General features: G+C 41.8%; 1 protein-coding gene across 3 annotated transcripts in view; it reads right to left on the bottom strand.

The window, feature by feature from the left end:
- tbc1d22a (TBC1 domain family, member 22a) overlaps positions 1–24,412 on the bottom strand; it is a 123,097-nt gene that overhangs the window by 6,693 nt on the left and 91,992 nt on the right. For all 3 annotated transcript variants that reach the window (XM_034112607.2, XM_034074668.2, XM_034112608.2), the window contains one exon: positions 22,918–23,013. In XM_034112607.2, coding sequence (XP_033968498.1) covers positions 22,918–23,013 — 96 coding nt within the window. The remainder of the gene's footprint in view (positions 1–22,917; positions 23,014–24,412) is intronic.

Below are 24,412 nucleotides of genomic sequence, written 5' to 3'. Positions count from 1 at the left end.
TTGCAGTACCCATAAGAAGCCGTACACATGCCGCAGTGTTTGCGTGGCTGTGTCTTTAGTTGTAAGCACAGTGGCGATCTGTTGTTATTAGCAATAACCTGCGTGTGACGAATTTAAAGAGCTTTTCTACAACCAGGTGGACGAGAGCTCTCTCCTGAGAGGCTCACATAACCTCAGCTCAGTGAGGTTAAGGCACACCTTGATATGATCATTATAGTTATTAATGAGACTAAATGAAAAACAGTTAGAAAATAGCCTACTATATGACAGTAACAAAAAAGTTGTTAAAAACAACAAGAATAGAGTTTAAAAGGAGTGATTTGTAAAATATCCAAAAAGAAAAATATGCTTACAGTTCTGTTTCATATGGGTGTTGAGAGATGTATCCATAGATCTCTTCATGTTGCTCTCAAAGTGCACCATATTGATGCTTTTATATCAATATAAAAAAAAAAAATCTTCCCGGGGGAGCATGCCCCCGGACCACCCTAGAGGAGCTACTTCAATATATATCACACTAATTCATAAAGCAAGTTAGACATTTTGATGTTCCGGACCTTTGCATGGGGAGATTTTCTCTAACTGGACCTCGTTGAATTTGAGTTGAATACCCCTGATATACAGTATTGATTGTCCTTCCTCCTTATCTTCCAACCATTTGGACGCAAACTTTCATTTCCCCATAACGATGTTGTTTAACAACCGGCGTAAACGGAGCTTCGCGCGCTATCAAGCAGTGAGCGTACGATGTCCTGTTCAGATGACGTCAAATCCAACGGGAACGGGATGCCATCAATAAACTACACAGAATCACACTACACACCTACGCAATGATTACATTCAGGCAGACTGTAGAATACAACCTCTTTGGACAATTCATATACTTATTGAAAACAAGCTACCAAATGTAATACCTTGGAAAATGCCGTTTAATAGCCTTAATTTTAGCTAAATTGTTTTTATCAACTTTTAATACTTTTTAAGACCCCACGGACACCCTGAACAGTCTAAAAGGCATATTCCACCCTCATCTTCATCAAACTACACAAAACTTTAGCAAGGTATTTTCACTACAGCGGGACTCTTTGTATTATTTAACTCTCCTAGTTATTAACGTGATGGTGTTTGGCTCCATTAATTCTTTCCTTCCTCGCATGTTTTTAATGAGCCGATGAGACAACCCTGATGACTTTTCAACAAAAAGCATTTGTATTCCACAGGAGGATGGAAAAGCACAAGTTTCCTACAACTAATTAAACTCAGAGCTGCCATCCAAACCAGATTTTACAGATTAGGCGGCAGCTGTGTTTCATCTTCTGAATATCTTAAAAAGGTGAAACTCAGTTTTGAACTTGCGTGTTCAAAATGTTTGTTGTTAATTGAAAGAGTAGCTGGTGATTGTTTTCACTTCCAAGAGCCTTGGGCCATTGAAATGTGTTTAAACCCTTTGAGTATTTAAGCTAATTTGCCAGGCAGTGTTGTCAAACATAAAACTCACGATTAGATTCCCTCTAAAATAATACTTGTATCCCTATCATCGGAATCCAGCTGCCCATTTCCACGGTTTAAAAAGCGCTATAATAGATGCGCCTTTAAGGAAGAAACCTGAACCCTGACTTTAAAAGGCTGACCTAATAACATTCCCCCTGGTTCTGAAAGACGCACTACTCTGAGGTATTTTTGCTCAGAGGGAAGGAGAAGCAGTATGATCCGGATTCAGCACGTCTTTTCTCTCATCTGTATTCAATAGAGCATCACTGTAGCGCTCCCCTTTCACCACTCACCCCTCTCCCTTTCACACACACAAATCCAACAATGTAGCTCACGGCTAAAGGAGCGTGCATTAACACGAGTGGGTTCATGTGTTGCGTATTTATGATGTTATGTTTGCTCACGGGGAAATTATTAAATGCTTGAGAAAAAGCTTTTGTCCTGTTAAAAACATCAGGCAACTGAACTTCTCCCCATGTGCCAGTCAGACTTAAAGAGCGCAGTTCATGTGTATGGATGCTTTGTGTTTATGTAATAGTGTGTGTGTAGTAAGTATTCTGTGTGTGGCCCCGGAGGTCCTGGGCGCCTGGGGCTAGACACCATGTACCTCCCCGACTGCACCGCCCCAGGGTCTTTAGAAAAACACTTAAGCCTCCCTATGGAATAACAAGACTGTATCCAAGCTATGACTTGTCGTGAAACAACTTGTGCCGAGGAGCTAACAGGTCCATTAACAGTGTTTTATATTCGTTCCTTAATCATTAGAAATGCTTGAATTCAGTGGAGGGATTTAAAAACCAAACCAGATCAATAGGATGCTGTTGTTTTAAAGCAACACTTTGTAACACCGGATGGAGAATGTTGCATTATAATATCAGTAATGTCTTTTTTTATATTTTCTTGTTGTGTAACTATGTTGCAACATGTGTACCTAGAGACAGCTAGTGCTAGCTAGCTCCCTATCTGATATAAATACAGACAGACTTGAGTCAAACCTCTCATATAAAATGTCTTATTTTAACGGCAACAGCATAGTGATGGATGAATAAGAGTAGACATATGAATCTTTATGTATATAGAATGCTGTAGGAATGAGTCCCAAAACCCGGAAATGAGTCAGCATTTTTGCAACTGTCGTTCTGTCAATGGGCTTTGGTAAAAGGCCTGAAATTAGATTTAAAGTTTTGATTTATAACATAAAATATAGGGATGCTCCGATCGCCAATTTTGGGGCTAATCGCCAGAATCAGTGTCGGCCGATACCGAGAGACGATCCGATCGAGTGGGCGGGGCCTATGAGGATCTTCCATTTAAAGTGATGTTTAAAACTCAGTTAATGGGCTCATTCACTGACGCTTCCACAAACAACAACCAACATAATTATTACATTCAAATGAAGTACATTATTCAAGTTTACAACTTTGGATAATAACACGGGAGAAACAAGCGGAAGCGCTCTCTTTTCCTCTCTCCTGACAGCCTGTCAGTATCCGTCTAATGCAGCTCACTGATCCCGTAATGAGTGACCCGACAGTGAAGAATAAATATATTTATAACTAGTTTAGCTTGTTCCAGAGGTAGATAAAATAGCTAAGTGTGTTAGGTCTAACTTGAAGTGTGTGTTTTGCTCCACTCACCGGTCCGTAACAGCGGGCGGAGCTGCAGGATTTCTGCTTCACACACGTTGCATACCGCTATTTTATTGTCATTTTCGGACACCTTCAAATCAGGGTTTCCGTTAGCCGGTAATTACCGGTTTTTAGCTGGTAAAATTTATAAAAAACCGGTAAATTCAAAACCTGACGGTCAAAATGTCTGGTAATAATTAGGGAGGCTCCGATCGATCGGCCGCCGGTCATTATCGGCCGATATCCACTCTTAATAGTTTGATCGGTGCTCTCTATAAAGGCCGATCAGGAGAGCTGGATCTGATCGATATGGACATAAACGCGAGTGAAGTGTAACCGGACGAGAGAGAGAGATCAGATCAGCTGCTGAGTCTGACCGAGACACGCAGCTCTGTATAATCACCTGAAGCCCCGCCCTCTGTTTAGCGGGCTGCAGGAGCTGCTTGAGAAACTGACGTGCTGTCAGGAGAGAGAGGGAGGGAGAGGGGAAAAGAGAGGATCCGTTTCTCCCGTGTTATTATTCAAAGTTGATGTAAACTTCTGAATAATGTACGTTATCTACTACAAGTAGTTTGTTTGAATGTAATAATTATGTTGTTTGTTGTTTGTGGAATCATTTATTGAAAAATTAATCTGAATTTTTCGATAAATCGATCGAAGCAATATAAAAATGAGCCCCGTGAACTGAGTTTTAAACTGAAGCATATCTGCTCATAGTCCGGTAATTACCTGCTAACGGAAACTCTGCTACACAACTATTATTATTATTATTGAAATATGACCGGTACGTTTCAAATTAGTCCGGTAAAATAAATTCTGCCCGGACATTTGACCGGCGAGAAAAATTCCTAGCGGAAACCCTGCTTCAAATACTGCCAGACCGGTGATGCCATTTTGGCGAGCTTGTTTTGCCGCACACAGAGAAAAGTGTCATGTATTTTACGTCATGTCATTGGCTCTCCCGATCAGCATTTATAGAGAGCACCGATCGATCGGCAGAGAGTGAATATCGGCCGATATGGATCGGCGGCCGATCGATCGGAGCATCCCTAATAAAATACATCAGTAAATTGTGATGACTAACAACAAACGAATTGTTGAAAATCAAAGGTTGTAATCAAAAATCAAATCCAATGGTGGTCTTAAAATCAGAAGTTAAATTAAATCATTGAATTGTAAAATGGTGGAACCCATAAAAGGTAATGCCTGACATGTTATGTGTATATAATGAAGTGTTTGGGTGCAACAGCAGCTGTTGGGGTTAGGGGATGATGGGTAATATTAGGAGGGAAATTAACCATGTGCTACCATGTATTTATAAATCAAAAAAAATGCACTAATTGTTATGCTACAGGAGAAGGACCAAATACTTCCTAATAAAATCCAGCTTGGAGTGTTAAGGCCACACACACACACACACACACACACACACACACACACACACACACACACACCACACACACACACACACACACACACACACACACACACACACACACACACACACACACACACACACACACACACACACACACACACACACACACACACACACACACACCCACACACACACACCACACACACACACACACACACACACACACACACACACACACACACACACACATGAGGAGCTTCATTAGGAGCATATTTCTGCACGGTAACCATCTGCCGGCTATCACTTCTGTTGGGCTAATGACTTTAATACGGTTTAATTGCATACATCTCGCTGTCAGGGGGGAACGCTGTATCCACTCCACACAGGTGGCAACACTCCACGCTGAGAGGCCACAGGTCTGTGTGGAGGAGTGTGTGTGTTTGTGTGAGAGAAGAAAAAAAAAATGATACAGTATATTTAAGGTAAAGGCAGACATAAAATAGCAATGTGCGTGTGTGGGTGCTTGTGGTTATTGAAGCTTGAATATCCATTTATCCCACAATACTAACAAACACATTGATCCACCGTTATTGTATACAGTACGCTACAAAAGGAACACAATTAGCTCTCCATCTCCTACGCTTGGCGGGGCTTAAAGCGGTTAATGGCTATTGATAGTGAGGGGAAAGCAGATTGTCAATAGAGTCAGTGCTCAGGCTCTTTCTTCGCAAAGTGAATGGGATAACATAATGGTTACGCAGAGATTCAATGCAACCGTCAAGTGGAATTTATTCACAGTGTGTATAGTTGCCGTAATAACCTGCGTGTGACATACAAAGTGGCACAAGCTCAGTGGAAAATGGGAAGAGCCGCTGACCCACCCCGCGGGGAAATTTAGCGAAAAACAAAAGCCACACAATTAAAGCCCATTCTTCCTGTGAGCCTGACGGTTTATTTGCTGGCAGAATGAGACAGTGCTAAGTGAAGTGAGTACAATGGGTTGCCAAAAGTCCTGCGAGGTGCCTTGTGGTCTTTCCCGCGGTTTCAACGACAGCTCCCGACAGCGTGCCGCGAAAAAACCCTGGAGAAACTAACGGGGGAGAGATGGCAGGCTCACAATCACACACACACACTTATGTGGCTAAAATGGCATGTAGTCCCTGCTGTATTCCTTCCACACGTGTCACTCTACCTCTTCAAACAACGTATCTACATGAACACACCGATGAGGTTGCTCCAGCAGAGACTGTCTACCACGTGTTCCAACGCTCCAGGCTGCTGCGCGTGGTGGTAATGGTGTTTTGCAGCACCCCGAGGTGTAATGGGCCTGGGCACGGCTCTGTCAGGGCCATTAGCTTGCTGTAGTTCGTATAATTACACAAAATGGGCACTCTGGCAAACAGTGGGTGCTAATGTAGGAGTGGGGCATTGTAGCATTCAGAGGTTAGAGCTGACGTCGCATGGTAATGCCAAGTTATCTTGTGAAGGCTGCTGGGTAAATTGCTAGCTTTTCTAGAAAATAGTAATAAATGACCAAAAAGTCATTATTATATAATGATGCTGCTACGTAGTCACCCATACTGTGTTTTAATGCAGCTAAAATCCATACACTGTTTCAATTGACCTATTTCAATGTTTTCAGCGCCAGATAAACAGTGTAAAAAAGTAATTGAATTGCCCTTAAGACGGCATGTTTTTCATTAGTCATTCCCAAGGGGCTTTGAAAAAATCCCTACTTATACACACATATATTACACATTCATGCCTTTCAATGTATTTCCTTACATTATTATACTATAGCAGTAACTATTTCATTATAGCAGTACAGTTGTATCCCAGTTGGAACTGTGCTCTGCAGGCGTGTCAGGTTCGGTTTAAGCGGATAGAAGACAGAGTCACACCTCGCCTCTCTTTTGTCTTGAAAATGTCAACAGCTGTCTCTAGGGGAGTTCTCTTTTTGTACCTAGGGCAAGTGGGGTGCTTTCAGCTGTCTTTAGCACATTTGGAGGAAACTGTGCTGTCCTTTTTACAGAGCCACACCACACTACACAAAGCAGAAGTCCCCAAACTCATCATAAAGTCAAATATGCTCCAATATTATGCATTTATGTGATGTCCATGTAAACTTAAAGGATGTAGGATCTGTATTTTCAGGAAGATTACGAACAGGATTTATAATGCCTATCTTCAATGTGATCATGAACAAAAGACGAAATTCATTTTCAAGCAACAGTGGCAGTGAACAAATGTTGCCAAAAAAACATGAAAAATCTGAATTTTACAATCCTAATGATGTCCCTCTGGCAAGGCATTCATAGCATATCGTGAGAAAACACAGATAGTAACGCAATATGGTGACTTATGAAATTATAGAACCAAGGTTTAAGTAACTTCTATGCAGGACTGGAAAGAAAAAGGAGAATGAGTAAATAAACAATTAGCTCATTTGTCATCGACGTATTTCGAGCATGCATGCGCAGCAGAGTCAAAGTCAGTCCTCGATGTGTAAATACAATTAATTCATAAAGTCCTGCGGTTTATTTTATAAAAGGGAAAAGATAAGGGACATGTGGGATGTGGGTTCAACCTATGGTAATTTAAATACTGTGGGAGTGTGAATGGGAATGGATGACAGATTGGTTGAAAGCTTTCAGTACACATAAGCGTGGGTGTTGGCGTTGAGGTTATCATTTGGATACTTCGACCACTAACGGCACCACAGAAAATAATGTATTTTAATGGTTTTAATTCAAACTGAAGGATCAAAAATGGTTAATAGGTCTGTGAAATAACTCTGGTTTCTTTGCTCTCAGCGGTTCGCAGTGGGCTTTAGCCTTGCACCCGTTCTGTACCAGTCAGTGCCAGCCCAGTGACAAGTTCATAACCTCTGGAACAATGCAGCCGGAAGCAATCTAAGTGCTAAAGCAGTTGTCTCTGCTTTCTCTGTGTAGTGAAGCATTAACGGTGATATTCCACCCTGCTTGAGAAGTTTCACTTTTCAGCACGTACAACTTCAAAGTTCAAGAGCAGTCAATATGTATGCATTTGCCCCTTCCGCTTCAACCGTTAGCGCCCAAAATCACACCGTTTGGAACATGGAAAAGTACTTCAGGAATGTATGAGCCAATCCACTGCAACGCATGTCTGTGTTGATCTACACTTGGATACCATACGATACGATAATACTTTATGTGTCAGATCAAGTCTGAAATGTGACTTGCGTCACGCAGCTCCATGTCCAACATTAACAGACAAGTATCCAGACACAATACATGAACACAAACAACAAACATTTAACATAACAGCACAATCATGTGAGAGAAAACGTGCTCAAAGAGCCTTCAGCGTGCATCTGATCTGGGATCAGCTCTGTGTGTACTGTGAGGATTTGACTGATGCACAAAGGAGTGCTTCAGTCTGACCTTATTGAATGGTGGGACCTGTCTCTCCATTAGATGGTAGCAGTTCATATTCACTGTTCAGAACACGGTTTGGGTCGGAGATGATGTTGTTGGACAGCCTCACTAGGTTGTTATGATAGGCTGAGTCATAGAGTCTCTGACAGGGTTGGAACCAACAATCTTGAGCAGATCTTTAACAGGTGGAACAGTTTTTTAAAGCTGCTGACAAACATTTGTACCAGGTTAGTGTTGCAGTACTGCTAGAATGGACATGATCACAGATGTAAAGAACAACAGAAGAATTTCTCTGCTCGCCCCAAAAGACCTAAGACGGCGGGGAGAAATAAATTCTTTGTTTTGTCCTTTTTGCACAGAATAATCAATGTGATCCTTCCATGACAGCAGATGGTCAATAATTACACCCAAGGTATTTGTATGAAACTCCCTGCTTTGATCTCATCTGTATGGATGACAATGGGGGCTTTATGGGAGTCAGGTGGCTGAGCCACAAATGATTTCCTCAGTTGTCTGGTGTTTGTATTTCAAGAGCATTGTTATCAGTCCACTCGACCACCTGATTTACAGCCTGCTGGTGCAGCTCAGGGTCGTCTGTGTTACTGAGCAGAGATATTATTGCAGTATCATCAGAGTACTTAATGATGACTTGATTTGGTGTGTTGGTAGGACAATCATCAGTGTAGAGAGTAAAGAGCACAGCTGAACTCACGCAGCCCTGGGGGGCGCCTACATTGGTTGTGTTGGCAGGGTTTTGTTAACCTTCACAAGTTGCTCTCTACTGGTGAGGAAAGCAGCATACCAGTAAATAAGGCATGGATTTACTTCCATTTTGGCCGTTTTTGACACCAAGATGTCTGCTTGGTATGTGGTTGAATGCTGATGAGAAGTCTAGGAAGAGGGCTCTTGCATAGGTGTTGCGTTTATCTAAATGTTTAGTGATGAGTGAACCAGAGTGGCCACAGCATCTTCCGCGTACCGCAACCCCTTGTTTATAGACAAATTGGTATGGATCCAGTTGTCTCGTGTTGTACTGATAAGAAATTGGAGCAGAATTCTTTCTAGTGATTTCATAATCACTGAGGTGAGGGCTGTTGGTCTGTAGTCCTTATGTTCTTTTGGGCATGGAATTGTGGGTAGCGGTTTGATGTAGGGGTGGGCGATATTGAAAAATATGTTATCACGATATTTTCAGGCAGTATCACGATAGACGATATATATCACGATATTTTTTCATGTCGGTTATTATGGTTATTTTTCAAGTTACTTAACAGTACAAGCACCTACAAGGTAACAGAAACTAAAACAAAAAGGAGTAACAGACCAAAATAGCATTTTCAAGCTGGTTTTATTTCAGAAATGAAACCCTGAATGAACAAGTGAGCAGTGAACATCAATAAACATGAAAAGGAGGGTAAAACATAACTAAGTAAAACATAAAACTCAATGAGGAAACGTCAGTGCCAAACAATTAACATGTAAACTTTAGAGTAGACTTGAAGTGTAATAAAAGACTTTAGCATAACTGAAGGGAAAAACATAAAATGCCACAGCGTCTTTCCACCGTTTGCTAGTCTTTTCATAAGGAGCCCCCTTTACTGAAATGCCTGCCCTATGGTTGCTCGCTGCAAAGAAAGGGGGCGGGGACTTTGGGAGCGTGTCAAACAACTCTGACTGAACGAAGCAGAGGTGCGCTGACATTATGAAATCGATCGGGCTTGATATATGGTGAAATTAAAATCAGTAGGTGAGGCTGGGGGAGCGGGAGGGGAAGAGGCTCTCCGTCCGCTGTCATAGCCCCCTGCGCCGCGCACGGAGAGCCTCTTCCCCTCCCCACTATTTTTTTTTCCAAATTTTTTTTCAATCTTTTTTTTTTTTTTTTTTTTTTTTTTATCACGATAGGACGATATCTCTGAAAAGCATATCGTGGAGACCTAATATCGTCCACGACGATATATATCGTCATATCGCCCACCCCTAGTTTGATGTGTGAAGTGTTCCATGACAGAGGGATGGTGTGCGTGTCAATAGAAGCCTGAAAGATGGGTTGCCACACTGGAGCCAGCTCAGTAGCAAGCTTGGCTCCAGTGTGGCAACCCATCTTTCGGCTTCTATTGACACACCATGCTGATAACTGCAACATTTGAGCTATTAACAGATCAAGAGGCACTTTACCAAGTAGAGGCCATAAACTTTGACATACTGAGTAGTATCATATGTCAAAAACAAATGACATAGTATCTAGGTTGAAAAAAGTCATACAGTAATACACTGACAAAAATATAAACGCAACACTTTTGTTTTTGCTCCCATTTTTCTGAGATGAACTCAAAGATCTAAAGGGTTAGGGTAATGTTGTGAATCGAGTGGCCTGTGTTCGTCGTCCATTACATACGCCTGCCCATACCATAACCCCACCACCACGGGCCACTCGATTCACAACATTACCCTAACCCTACCCCTACCTCTCACACCAGATACTGACTGGTTTTCGGACCCCCCCCAATAAAGCAAAAACTGCACGTTTCAGAGTGGCCTTTTATTGTGGCCAGCCTAAGGCACACCTGTGCAATAATCATGCTGTCTAATCAGCATATTGATATGCCACACCTGTGAGGTGGGATGGATTATCTCAGCAAAGGAGAAGTGCTCACTATCACAGATTGTTCAGATTTTTGAACAATGGTTATTTTTGTGTATATAGAAAATGTTTTAGATCTTTGAGTTCATCTCAATGAACAATGGAAGCAAAACAAAAGTGTTGCGTTTATATTTTTGTTCAGTGTAGTATAGTATGCCGAAAGTATCAGAAGAAGAAAGGTTCTCTAAGAGTTTTTACCAATGACGCATAACAAAACCAGACCCAGCTTTACCCGTATAACTCCAGTCATCACCAGGGAAAGAAAGGCCATGCTAATCAAGAGTTCATGATCCCTGGAGAGAAAAAACAGGAGCAGAAATGCCCCATTTCTGGCTTGCAGTGCATATAAGAGCATTTCAATCTAAAATTCAATATTTATGTGTCAGTTCATGACCTGGCGCATCCTCAAATCTCTCTTCTCTTTTTCTTAAAAATCCATTCCCCCTTCTCCTGCTGCTGCAGTGTTTATCCCTCACACGCGGGTCGATAGTGCTGTTTATTTGGTGTTTTTATGTCCTTAAGTGAGTTGAGCAGGCGGGCATGCAGTCGGCTGACAGAACAATTCTGTAATTCTGTTTATCTTAGGGGCAAAAAAATAACATAAAAAATGTTCCTCATCTAGTGGGAGTAAGCCTCAGCCAATGATACTGTCGGGCGATGACTCTCGCAACGAAAGCTAATCATCCCACAACTGGCGGCTTTGAGGTGAATGAATGCTTAAACTCCTGCAAACGTGTGCTCAAAAGCAATGATCCATAGAGCAACAACACAAGTAGATCTATCAAACAATGGCACTTATTTTAGCAGAAAAACACTACACCTCGACCTCGGCTTTGCCAACGAAAATAAATTCAGCGCACAAGCGATAGAAGTTAGTTTAGTTAGGTTAAGTTTGTTTGTCAGGGATGGAGAGACATATGTATACGAAAGATGGTGCCACAGAATAAAAGGCAAGATGGGGTTACATAATTACTCCCCCCCTAATAAGCCCCGTCTCTTTTTCATCGTCTCCTATTGTTTTTAGCACAAATAGACTAATATGGGCGCCAGCACTCAATCAAACGGGGGTGATTAATAACAAGTTGTTTAGCGGGGGTGGTCATGATCTAAATGTTTCCACTGTAAACAGTGCCATCCTTCAACGAAGCTGCAAGAGGGTTTGCTTTATATCAGTGGCATTATGGGGAGAAAGTCATGGGGGAGAAAATGAGGAGATCTTGTCATGATAAATGAGGGGAAAATATGGAATGAATAAGAGGAGGGATGGAGCTCTTTACAATAGATTGCAAGTTGGATACTTGCTATTGCTCATGATGCAGAAAAAAAGAAAAAGAGTTGCACATAATTCAGGGTCAACGTTCTAAATTGTGGCTACAGATAGTCTGACATATAAGACAAGACAAAATAAAATGATACACATTTTTTTCCTACAAGTCAACAAAGAACCATCAACTGTGAAATAGACTGGCGCAGTCATAAAACAAGGGTGATTATATAGAATGATTAATGAATATCAGCATATCACATATCATCAAATGACAGAATTACAAATGTGCATGGGGAAAGCTTTGTCATAAGAATTGGAAAAAAGTGATTTCCCAGTAGGGGGCCCTGTGGACTACTTTGTTTGCAGCCTATGTGTTGGCAAAACAAAACAACGAGTGACCAGATGTCCTGATTAGACTGTGTGAGTTCCAGTTTTCAAGCATTTGTCCTGGCGTCCTGACAGGGACACGCTTTGTTCTGATAATTAGACTGAATACATTTAGTTTCCCCCCAAAATAAACTTTAAAGGAGGGTCTTTGTGAAATGTGTCAGCAGGCAAAAATAATGGCTTAATTAGGACAATGAGTGGGGTGAATAAACACGCTAATGTCTCCTCTTTTATCAGTATACAGAGCAGTGGCAGGGAACGCACAAATAACAAACTGATTAAATTAGGGTTCTAAATGAGGTAAAAAGTCTTCATTGGTGGAGAAAATAAAGGTGGCATGATCCGTTGCTATCGCCTCACATAGAAGAGAACAAGAAGATCTATCTGCTTGGTAGGGCTGAAGGGGCCTCAATTTCAGGTTCATATTTGTATACTGTGCCTCTACTGTGACATGTTTTTTCACCCTCTGTCTGAAACCATAGCCCAGTCTGCTCTGATAAATCAGTTGGCCTGCTCTTTTGTGATTGGTCCACCGCTTAGAGTTCTCCGATCCCTTAGCCTATCACTTACAGTGGGTGTTTCTCAATCTCGAGTACGCTTGCTTGGTAGCACATGTCTTCCGAGTCACTTGCTTCCGAAGCGAGGCAAGAATACTTCCTGGCATTCGGAAAACAAAGAGAGGAACAGGCTAGCAAGTGTGCAGGTGTGCGTCATATGAGAGGCCCCGCCTTACATTTTCCGCCACAGATTTGGGAAAATTGGTCCGTGCGCAAAGTATTGTGGGGATTTTAAGACAGCGGAGTCTACACATGTGCAGCCTCGAAATTTCTCCAAGCGAAGTAGGCCGGGCTCGGTAGAATTCCAAGTATGCTGGACATTGGAACAGAACTTCGGCGGCACTCTATGACGTAGTACGCTTGAAATAGTGGCTCTGGAGCAGCATTACTTGAGATTGAGAAACACCCAATGTGTTGGAAGGCTAGCTAATAGTAGCATGAGTCTTACAATGTGATATCACTATGTTACAGTATTAACAAAGTCAGGAGTCCAATTGAAATGTTTCAGGGAATTTGGGGATGTTAGCCATTTACATGCACAAAGGCCTATAACACACTAAAGGAAAGGGAACAACCCCAAACAAAGCATAATAGGGCACCTTTAAGACAAAAACAACTACTAATTCAAGCTAAAACAGAACCAATTGGCTAATTAAATCCAAGCAAGAATTTGTGGATTTCATCTTCTCTGCATTATAAGCATTCATCTTATACAACATGTTCCTGGTTGCTGTGATTGAAAGAGTGCTGACATTTCCAGAGCACTGCGGTTCCTCTGGAGTACCCTCCTCTACTTTATTGCCAAGGCAGTCTAACCCAGGGTCTGCAGAACTGATCTGAGGACAGACGCTGACATTTACAAAAGGTCCACCGTTTTTCACACACCATTAATTAAAGTGAAAACAAATCTTTGCCTCCTTTCTTTCGCTCTTCCACCCTTCGCTTCAGCTGCTCCTGCAAGTCTTCGTAAAAACTGTAGAGACACAGTGATTCCATTTAGACAGAACTAATAGGTTTACTTTCAAGAAAACGCTTGGCCTCACATCAACGATGACAACGGGGGAGCCCTCGCGACGGGGACTATTTGGCGGCGCTCGCTAATAAAATCTCAGGGAAACTAGAAATCAAGAGGTTTGGAATGACGGCCATTAAATCAAAGCTGGCAAATAATGCTATAGTTTTGTTTTGAATGGACACAAACAAAGTATGTCCTTGTGAGTGTGCAGATTATTTGATGTGCTGCTTGACTTTGAATGTAACACAGAATATTAACTCATATCCTGGAACATGTGAAATGCATTAGACTGGAAAAGGTACACATTACAACATTAATAAAGTAGGTCTTTTACGCATAATTGAGCGCCCAGCTGTTTCTTTAATCACCTCTTATGAAGTGTGAAAGTATGAACGCAATATGCATCTTAATAATAGCTATGGTGCAAGATTGGCATGGTAAAGGATGACAACATAATTAGATGTATGTTAATAGAAAATATATATGTTTTGACTTTAAATCCACATTACCAAGTGTAAAGGGGGTCTTATATAATAATGTTCATGTCAATTGTGTATGTTGATGCACATCAGAGGTACATACATAGTGTGCAAAAAAGAAAATAAAGCTTTGAGTATGTACTCTTTGTGCAATTTGTGTTCCTACTCTCACATGGAGGAGGAAAGTGTGGGCTGGAAATGCTTTACTGGGTGACCTGAACCCGGATGAGCGCTAAAAGATGGATAGATGGACTCTATGTGCCTTTTCAAACTTGGGAAAATGACAAAGTACCATTTCTGCTACCAACTTCAAAGCATGAGTGCCGAAGATGTATCATACCGGCTGAATACTTTCAGAAAAACAACCATTTATTTTTTTAACAGGGTAGTTGCAGCAACAGATTCCTTCTCAAGCACCAAGAACTCCTGCAAATAGTGACAATTTGAGTAAAATGTATGTCTGGAATCGTCCTTTTTAAGGGTGTCCTCTTTGAAATCAAATTATAGAAATAGCTAAATTGCGAAAATAGCCATGAGTGAATTTCACTGAAATATATGGCTATTATTTCTTCCGAACCTTTAGGGCTTTTTCGAATGCAGATTGGGATATTTTCTATTTTCCCAGATGATGTTCAGTTTCACAATTAAGAAGCTAGTGCAGTCTGAGGGACCAGAGTGCAGAGTGTTTTCTTAGTAATTTAAAGGCCTGCTGGTGTCTGCATGGACTTATGGGAAATGATTGTATAATATCTCTACCTATTACTGTGTGTATTGTTTGTTTGAGTTGCTGTGTCTATGAGCGTGAGGGTTTGACCGGCACCGAATTGCGTGTGTGTTGGGGCACGCGCTAACTTATCCTTGCATTGCAGGCCTGCAGTTAGTGGCTGTGTGCTATCTGAGCTGGAACGGGGTAAGGCAGATTGCTTTGGGAGTGCTTTATTCCTCCTGCTATTCATTTAGCAGCTTAACCAATCCAATCCCACAACCAGGAGAGGAGATTTAACATGTACTCTCCTTACTAGTTGTGATAACAATGCATGAATTATCCTTTTTAAATTACTTTCTACATGCGTTTTTAAATTAAAAACTATTAAAGTGAATCAATCATTCGTGTTCCCTCTCAGGAGCCGGAGCGTGTAACTCTGTGGCAATTTGTCACCCACTGCATTTTACATTAAAGACAATTAGCTCACACTTTTACACAGGGCTTGACTGAAATGCAGTGACGGAGCAGATTTAGATTTTGTATTAAACAAAATGACCTCCGAAGAATAATTTGTTTTTCAACTCCCGCATTTAAGAGTTTAAAAATGAAACTCCAGCTTTCATAAGAGGTCAAATCTAATACAACACAATATGATTTATAAACAGGGTGTTAATAATCAAGTTATTTCAGTAGACCAGGGGTTCTTGCAGACCCCATACCAATCAAAGCAGTAATATACTGCAATAACACAAAACAACAAGCTGTTAATGTTATGCTGTGCTAACCAGCATCTAGCTGGCCTACAGGCCTGGGAACATTGGAGGAGCAAATCAGTTTAATACTAAGTAGATTCAAGAGAACAGGTTGGAAACCTTTATGATATTGCTGGAAGGCCGTGTTGTTTGTGTACATGCATGTTGACAGGATTGATTTCTGTTTCTGTTAATGAGTGTGTTGGATGGTCTTTGACGGAATAATGGGAGTGCCTTTGGACAGTTAAGGAGCCCTAAACTATTGTATGTCCTCATAGAAAGAAGACAATATGTCTCTTAAGGCCCAGACACACCAGGAGGACTGTCATCCATAAGTCTGTACGGTTCATCATTTGAGAACCATGAATATCTAATTAAATGAATCAATCAATGTATAGCCGCTGAGACATTTCACTAAAAACCACAATGTAGACCTCACTCAAAGAAAGCTCAAAGGAGCTCCATTGTCAGAATGCATGATCCTCTGGGGACCGTGAAAAAGACAAATGACTGCGATCGATCTAATTTGATATTTCAGTCTTCAGTCTGGACCGAAGTCGGGGCTCGACACACAGTGTCATCCCTGAAGGCCCTTTAATCATGATGTTAACGATAAAGTGCCAAAGAAAGAGCAGGAAGAAGTATCAGACACGCGGGGAAAAGCAAGAGGAACAGAATGAAAGACGGAGACAGAAGGAAGCGGGGGAAACAAAGCAAAAGATGAAATTGAACAGCAAGAGAGGCTGTGCATTAGTAACACGAGAGGGGAACATGAGAGGAGAGGAATGCTGTGAGGGTTGTTGGATAAAGCATGTGGAGATAAGAGCTGTTCCTAAGAGCCCTTAAAAACCTGCCAGGCCTACGTTTGAACTCTGAGGCTCCGTGGATCCCAGGCAGAAATCTCTTGGAATTAAACCACTAAAGCTGAGAAGAGAAGAAATATTAACTTTTTCTCTTTCCTCACTGACACTAATCTTAGTCAAAAAAGTACTCAGTAAAATTGTATTATATTTGGTTGATAGATTTCTGAAAAAGAGCAATTTTCCCTCGGAGCTACAACCCCATGAAAAGTAATTTATTATGAATTATTATTTCTAACTTCACGATTTTAAACTGAATACATATTAATTTAATCTGCCACACACACACACACACACACACACACACACACACACACACACACACACACACACACACACACACACACACACACACACACACACACACACACACACACACACACACACACACACACACACACACACACACACACACACACACACACACACACACACACACACCACACACACACACACACACACACACACACACACACACACACACACACACACACACACACACACACACACACACACACACACACACACACACACACACACACACACACACACACACACACACACACACACACACACCATCTGTGTTCCATCAAGGAAAAATAACAGACTTCCGTGAAGACATAAACCAATAGGCGATGAGAGCTCACTTGCTGTATACTGGGCAGGGGAAAATGGATGACATTTGGCTGTATCTGATTGTAAGCGAGCGAGCGTGTGTGTGTGTGTGTGTGTGTGTGTGTGTGTGTGTGTGTGTGTGTGTGTGTGTGTGTGTGTGTGTGTGTGTGTGTGTGTGTGTGTGTGTGTGTGTGTGTGTGTGTGTGTGTGTGTGTGTGTGTGTGTGTGTGTGTGTGTGTGTGTGTGTGTGTGTGGGTTTGTATAACCAGACAAGAAGCAGGAAAAGATTAGAAAACAGAGACATTTTTACTTAAACCTAATGTAATATAACCAAAAGGGGTATTATAAATAAAGACATGTCCTTAATACAAACCTGTTTTTAATCAAGGCCAAGTGCTTCAAGCAGTTGAGACCACTTTTTAGGGTATCTACAGAGCCCAAGGAATTACAGAGTATAAGGAACGTTTTTCTCAAGATTCTTGCATTATGCGAGGAGTATATACCATTCCTCCTGTATGATATGTTTATTATTTAGGAGTCTAAGTCCTGAACATAACAAAGTTTGGACTGACACTACAGTAGGTTGCATGCCTGAGAACATGTTGGATGTTGTACTGTATATATTTTGTTCAACCTTTCGAACTTTGTCCATGAGCTGAGATACATTTTAAAACAAGACTAAACATATACAGCCATGCTGCTTTATGAGGTTGTATTCCCAGTGATGCTTTAAACTCAATGCTAGCATCAGTGTGGTGTTAAGAGGATAAAATACTAAGCTAGTTCACCATGTGAGTTTGGCTAATGAGTGATACACAGAAAGTACAGTTAAGGCTGATGGTATGGGTAAAGGACATCTCAGGGGATCACCAAAGTATTCAAATCCATGCTCTGGGGACTATGCATTTCTGAATAAAATGTGCCAATTAATCTAGATGGGAGGATACTTCACTGGATAAGGGAACACTTTGGAGTACTAGGTCTGATACACTTCACCAAAAGTCATTGAGCTGACATGGACTCGTAACGTCTGTAGAAAACTCCCTGGCAAGCCAAGCAGTATGCATTGAGATATTCCGTTCTGGGCTATCGTGGTGGACGGGCATTGGCTTGCATAGACTCACTGTGACCAAGGTAACGTCGTCACTGTGAGCTGACGGCTTCGGGCCTCGTCACTCAGCACTTTAGTGAACAGTTTTGCACTTTATTAGCGTGATTGCACAGTACCATTTGGCATGGCATATTTGCACATTTTATATAATTTATACTAATTATTGAGATAGTATTTATTAAAGGATTAAACCGTATTGATTGAAATGTCGTCTGGCAGGTGCTGGTCGGGTCCTCGGCTCCGCCTGACAAGATAGGGGAGTTAGCGAGAGCGCCGAAAGTGCTTATGCTGGTGTAGAATGATCCATCCATCCATCCATCTTCTCCCGCTTATCCGTGGTCGGGTCGCGGGGGTAGCAGTTCCAGCAGAGAGCCCCAAACTTTCTTTTCCCTGGCGACATCAACCAGCTCTGACTGGGGGATCCCAAGGCGCTCCCAGGCCAGCGAAGAGATATAATCCCTCCACCTGGTCCTAGGTCTACCCCTTGGTCTCTTCCCAGCTGGACGTGCCTGGAACACCTCCCTAGGGAGGCGCCCAGGTGGCATCCTAACTAGGTGCCCGAACCACCTCAACTGGCTTCTTTCGACGCGAAGGAGGAGCGGCTCAACTCCGAATGATGAATGTAGAATGATGATTAAGAATAATCCGGGTGCACATAATATGTGGGGGTGTAGACATCATAGCGTTAAGTGGCAGTAATTGTACAAGTGCTGACTCCGTTTAGTTGGGTTTGTATGTGTGTACTTCTGTTCAGTTATAAGTTTGTGTTTGAAAAGTGTTCCCCCTCCCGTTGTGTCTGTTGCTGATTGTGTGCACCTGGTGCCCGATGTTGTCTCCTCCCCCCTCACCTGTGTCTTGTTGTGCTGATTAGAGTGTGTATTTAGGCTCTGTTTCCCTGTCTGTTGAGGAGGCAGGGACTGTGGGTGAGATCCTGGTGGCTGCAGGCTGGGCTCACGTGAACAGCAGCAGCAGGATTGAGGCTGTGTGTGTAATGTGTTCATGTTTTAATAAATGCCCACACCGGGTTGTATATTTGGACGTTCTGCCTCTGCCTCCTTGCTTGGTCGGGCCGCTCAATTGTCAGCTTCACACTCATACTGCTAGAATGGCTAACAAGCAGAAAGGAATAAATTAAAACCGCACAGATTAAACGTCCCTATTTCTCTCAGTGATGTTTAGTCACAAGCTTCTCCCATTCTAGTGATCAAAAATGAAGCTGACCTAGCTGTCTTCAAGCTGATGGTGCAGAGGAGCTTACTGAATCCATTATGATTCTCAAGTCTGCCATTGTTGACTCCCCCACAGGCTCTGTCTGCTCTCAGTGTGCCTGCCAAGTCACGTTCAAATTATGAATATTTCCATACATGGATTGCCTTTTTTTTCTCAATGCAAGAGCGGGCAGACTGTAACTACATAAAGGTTAGCGAGGCTTCTCCGTGTGCATAGCTCAAAACGCTGCAAAAATCCATTTAAAAAACCTATAGCCATCTGAAATTCAATCTGAAAATGGAATCCAACAAAAAGTAGCAATCTTAACTGGAGTGAGAATAGGGGAGAGGGTGTACGAAGAGCATGAAAAGTATGAAGAGATGAGTCAGTTGATGCCTCATCTTCAAACTCCGACAGCCTCCAGTGTCTCAGTGGGTGGACCGGCTTTAATCAACTGGCCTTCATCTAAAAACACAGGTTATTTAGAAGCACAACCCTCCACTGCTATCGCCTTTGAAGACTTCTGATTTATTATATGGTGGGAGTGACAGAAGATTGAGTGCCTCCCCTGTATCAGCTGTAATTGTATTGGTTTTTATCCCTTTTTTCCTCAGCGTTGGCGCCTAAGGGGAGCTACGGGAAAAACTCAGATCTGCAGGACCTCTGAAACGCTTAGGGTCATTCCTCATTGAAGTTTGAAATAAGACAACTCTGTGCACTGGTTTTGATAAATAAAAACAAGCATGACGGCAGTAGTCACCGTTGCTATGATCCGACATGTCATTACTAGCTATTCTTATCATTTATTTACACTGTGGGAAACTGCTATTCTCCCATTTGTCATGATGTGCTTTAACGGTGTATTATCCATTAAAAAAAAACACAAAGTGAGAATGAAGTAGTGGTATTTTAGTACTAGTATTTAAAAAATATGATTAATCATGATAATTCACATATTATTGTGGTTGATGCGAATACATTTGATGTACTGTATGTTTTCTGTTTTCACCCTCAGGATAGCAGTTTTGCTTACTTTTACTTTGAAACCACTGATATATAATCACTTATCGTTTGCATTTTGAAAGGTTGTTATAGCCTTTATGCCTCAAGCGTGTGCGAGCTGCAGCCCGATGCATAGTCAGCTTTAATTAATCATCTGTAACATTGTGTCTTTAGAATAATGTTGTAGGGGTTGTAACGTTAGACAAAAGAGTGCTCCACCATATAACAAAAAGCTTTCTTTTTCCCTTCCGTTGCACTAAAGTTTAATGTGTGCTTTTGTCTCTTACCACTCTCCCTACCCCATCAGTGGCACCCTGATCCTCTCCTCCCTCTACGCCTCCTCTTTTCATCTCATCTTCACGAGGAGGGAAACCTTGCCCTTGGCGCACGACTCTGTAGTCAGTATGGCGAGCCAGCCAGGACAGCTATGCGGAGTGCGGAGGATAGTGGGCTTGCATTCTTGTAAATGTGAATATAATACAGTTGACCACACAGTACCATGAGGTGACAATGAATGATTGATTGATCATATCATATGTTTACTTTAGTGTAATGAATCAGGGCAGCACGTCCCGATGAATAGATCACCATGTGAGTTATTGCAAAATGGTGAAAAGAAGAGGATGAATGGCGCTGTCAGTCACAGCCACATGAGAATGTGAGAGAACAAGATACACTTAACTAGCAGAGGAGAGAAACAGAGTCATCAGACTGCTGCTAGCGTTGGTTTGAGTTTAAGTTTAAACATCGGGATTGATCCACGACACTCGACTGACTATCATCAGGACAGAAGGTCAGTTTGCAACAGTGACTCATATCTGGTCTTTTGTATTCCCTCCTATTGTGGCGTTTTACACTTCTCCTATGAGTGAGCAATGACAAGACGGAAGGACAGCACGTACAATGACTATAGAAATAATATAAATGGTGTCAATCCAGATTGATCCCGAGCATTAACCAGTTCAGCCCCGAGCCTGTTTTTTAGGTCTCAGGCTCGAAAATGACATTCCCAGAACAAATGACGACATCTTCACTTCTAAAAGGGGTACATTAACAATCTTTTTTCTCAACGCAATGATAAACCTGTGAGTTGGATGTAGAAGAGTCAGAATCAATATAGCATTTTTTTTATTTTAAAGTAAACTCAGATTGAACATAGTAAAAAAAATTAAATTATAGTGTCTGTTCGGGTGCATTTTGATTTTGATGATTGACATCTCTTTGTAACCGTTAGAGCGAATAGAATCGAGGAGAAGTTCCTAAAATCCATCTAAACATTACCCATTGGTGAATGAGTGATGCGTAGCCAGAACGCCCAAAACAGGAAGCTGTCATACACTCTCGTAGCAGCTAATATGAAATCTCCATAAATATAAAGATGGACTATCAGTAATCATTTCAAAGTGACAGACGCATTGGATTAACCTATGGATTAACCTTCAGTAGCGTTTTAATTGTTTTAATGCCATTGAACGCAACTTTTGATCAGAACAACAGCATAGGTAAGAATTTCTCCCGTGTTTGCTCCGTAACGCTACGTGTTGTGATGTCTATGTTTACTTCCCCTGTCTCGAGTTCTGATCGCTCAGTGGTAATACCTATATGTCTGGAATCTGTGGAATCTCAGCTTGCTAATTGATATCTTGTTTGTGCAGATCCGATAAGTAATAAGGGTATTTTACCTTGAGTTCTGTGCCAATTGCGTTGGTATTTTTTCGCTCTGGACTAATTCAGAGCCTTTGTCATTACCCTTTTGTTTCGTTTAACTAAAAATGGTTAATATTGCCTGAAAGCTGAGTTTCTTCCCGTTAAGTGAGTATGACACATTCATAGTTTATTAAATGTTAAGAAGCACTCAGATGCTATTTCTTGCATGATGTTGCATTTTGCCCACGCCCGCGGGGCCGTGGGGTTTAACTGCACTTAAGTTGACACCCTTTCGAGTAGAGGAAATGTGAGACAAGAGCAAGAAAAGATACAAAAAAAGATAAACAAGAGCAAAAGGCAGAGTAGCCAAAGAGCAGAGAAGATGTTTATGTGTGATGATATTACACTGTGTTGCTACTGTTAAAAAGCCAAGTCCCCCCCAGTGAGCTGGCAACCAAAGTCACCTTCTGGCAGCTGTCTACTGTCATCTACTAATGCACTCACAACGACTTCTGAACCCCACAGTTAATGATCGGGGAGGTAATGGAGAGGGATGTAGGCCATGAACAGCCTCTACAGTTCGTTTGTTTTCCCCACACAAACCCAGATTCATTTACAGGGAAATAAGCGATGTACCATGATGTACCATCACCATGAGGGTCACCAGCAGGGTGTGAAAACATGTAGTCTATAAGGCTCTCTCGATGTAGGAACATAAAGCTTTATGGCGCCCCCTGTGTCTTGTGTGAACGTTACCTGAAAGTCCCTCTCCTCTAGAATTTCTTTCCTCCACCTCACCAGGAAGGCTGCGCACACGTAGAGGTGGAAATGGGAGAAGCCCTCTGGTTCAGCCTGGAAAACAGAGACAGAAATGTTGAGCACAGATGTTGATTTGCAAGTTTAGCATTTCACACACTCTGCGATGTAACTATGTTCAAATCGAAGCTTCAGTTTGGATGGAAAAGGGCCTCAGTTTCCTCAGGGTGCCTTTCATCACATTTCATTTTAAGAAAAGACTTGGAAGAATTAAGAGGATGTATTTAGGCGGCGTACACACAAAAGGAAGGGGAAGAGATACAAAGGCAGAGAATATAAAACATGTATCTGTCACAATCCAGAAATTCACATTTGCAGGGCGACAGAGGAAGACATAGACACATCCCCTCTTCCTCGCACAGCTTTTTATTTCAACCCCTCGTTACGTTATGACTCGGCAATGAGCTGGGGAATTAAAGAGGGAGGGAGACAAAGGATGGGATGTTCCTTGTTCTATTCCTTTTTTCCTCCGGAGCCCTATCACACGGGGGATAATTACCAGAGTCCTTAAACGCGAGTGAAAAGGGAGCGTATGCCGCCCTTAAAGGTGGGATAGAATATCAGAAGTGCATTTTAATGTGTGTGCTTTTCTGAATGCCTTCGCACATTATGCCTGTGCGGGGGATTAGTTAGCCACATGCTTGCTGTATGTTATTTTAGCATAAATTCATGGAATTATATTGTGGGAAAAGGACGTATAACCCAGTCTTAACTCACAAGTACACTTTAGTGGAAGAAACACTAAAGTCAGTCCCACTCTTAGTTATAGAAAGAATTCATAAATGATTCCTAAAGCGTGCCCTCTCATGTGTCTTCTTTGATAATACGTGGTGCTTAGAAAAAGCATCATTAAAGAGGGCTTTTTCTTCTTTTGGGAGTTTTCTCGTTCCTGTTGTATGTGTGCATGTCAATGGTCTGCAAAGGCTAAAATCCCAAAGTTCCTTCCATATGAAGTTTCTCTCCCACACACTCCCCCCTGCCTGAAATCGCCTCCATTGGATTCCTTACTTCAGTAACATAGTGACATCAAATTGTCAAAATGTAACAGCCAGACATCGTTTACACAGTAACAGGAAACGGACTCACACACTCTATAATTCAAAATGGTGCTTTGAATCTTTCGCACAGATGAGAAAAGAAAGAAAGCCTGAACGACACACACATGTTCCAATAATTCAGCCATGTTTTAATAATGTAACTAGAGGGTGTAGTCATTATTTCCTCTTCTTTTAGTTACCAAGTGTTGCTCTTTAAACACAATGTTATGTGTGTAACGGAGAGCAATCACTCTGCAGGAATTTACAGGAAGTGCCTTTCTGCTGTGATAATTGAATTTCCCAACAGGAAGGCAGGAAGAAATAATGGACGGATTTACACAGAGACATGAACATACGAAAGGCTGGATGTGAGCTCTCCATCTCCGCTGTTTCTTCTT

Source organism: Pseudochaenichthys georgianus, chromosome 23 (assembly GCF_902827115.2).
Source record: "Pseudochaenichthys georgianus chromosome 23, fPseGeo1.2, whole genome shotgun sequence".
In the NCBI taxonomy this organism is placed as follows: Eukaryota; Metazoa; Chordata; class Actinopteri; order Perciformes; family Channichthyidae; genus Pseudochaenichthys; species Pseudochaenichthys georgianus.
Note: the sequence above shows the minus strand (reverse complement) of the source record. Positions and strands in the feature narration are given on the sequence as shown.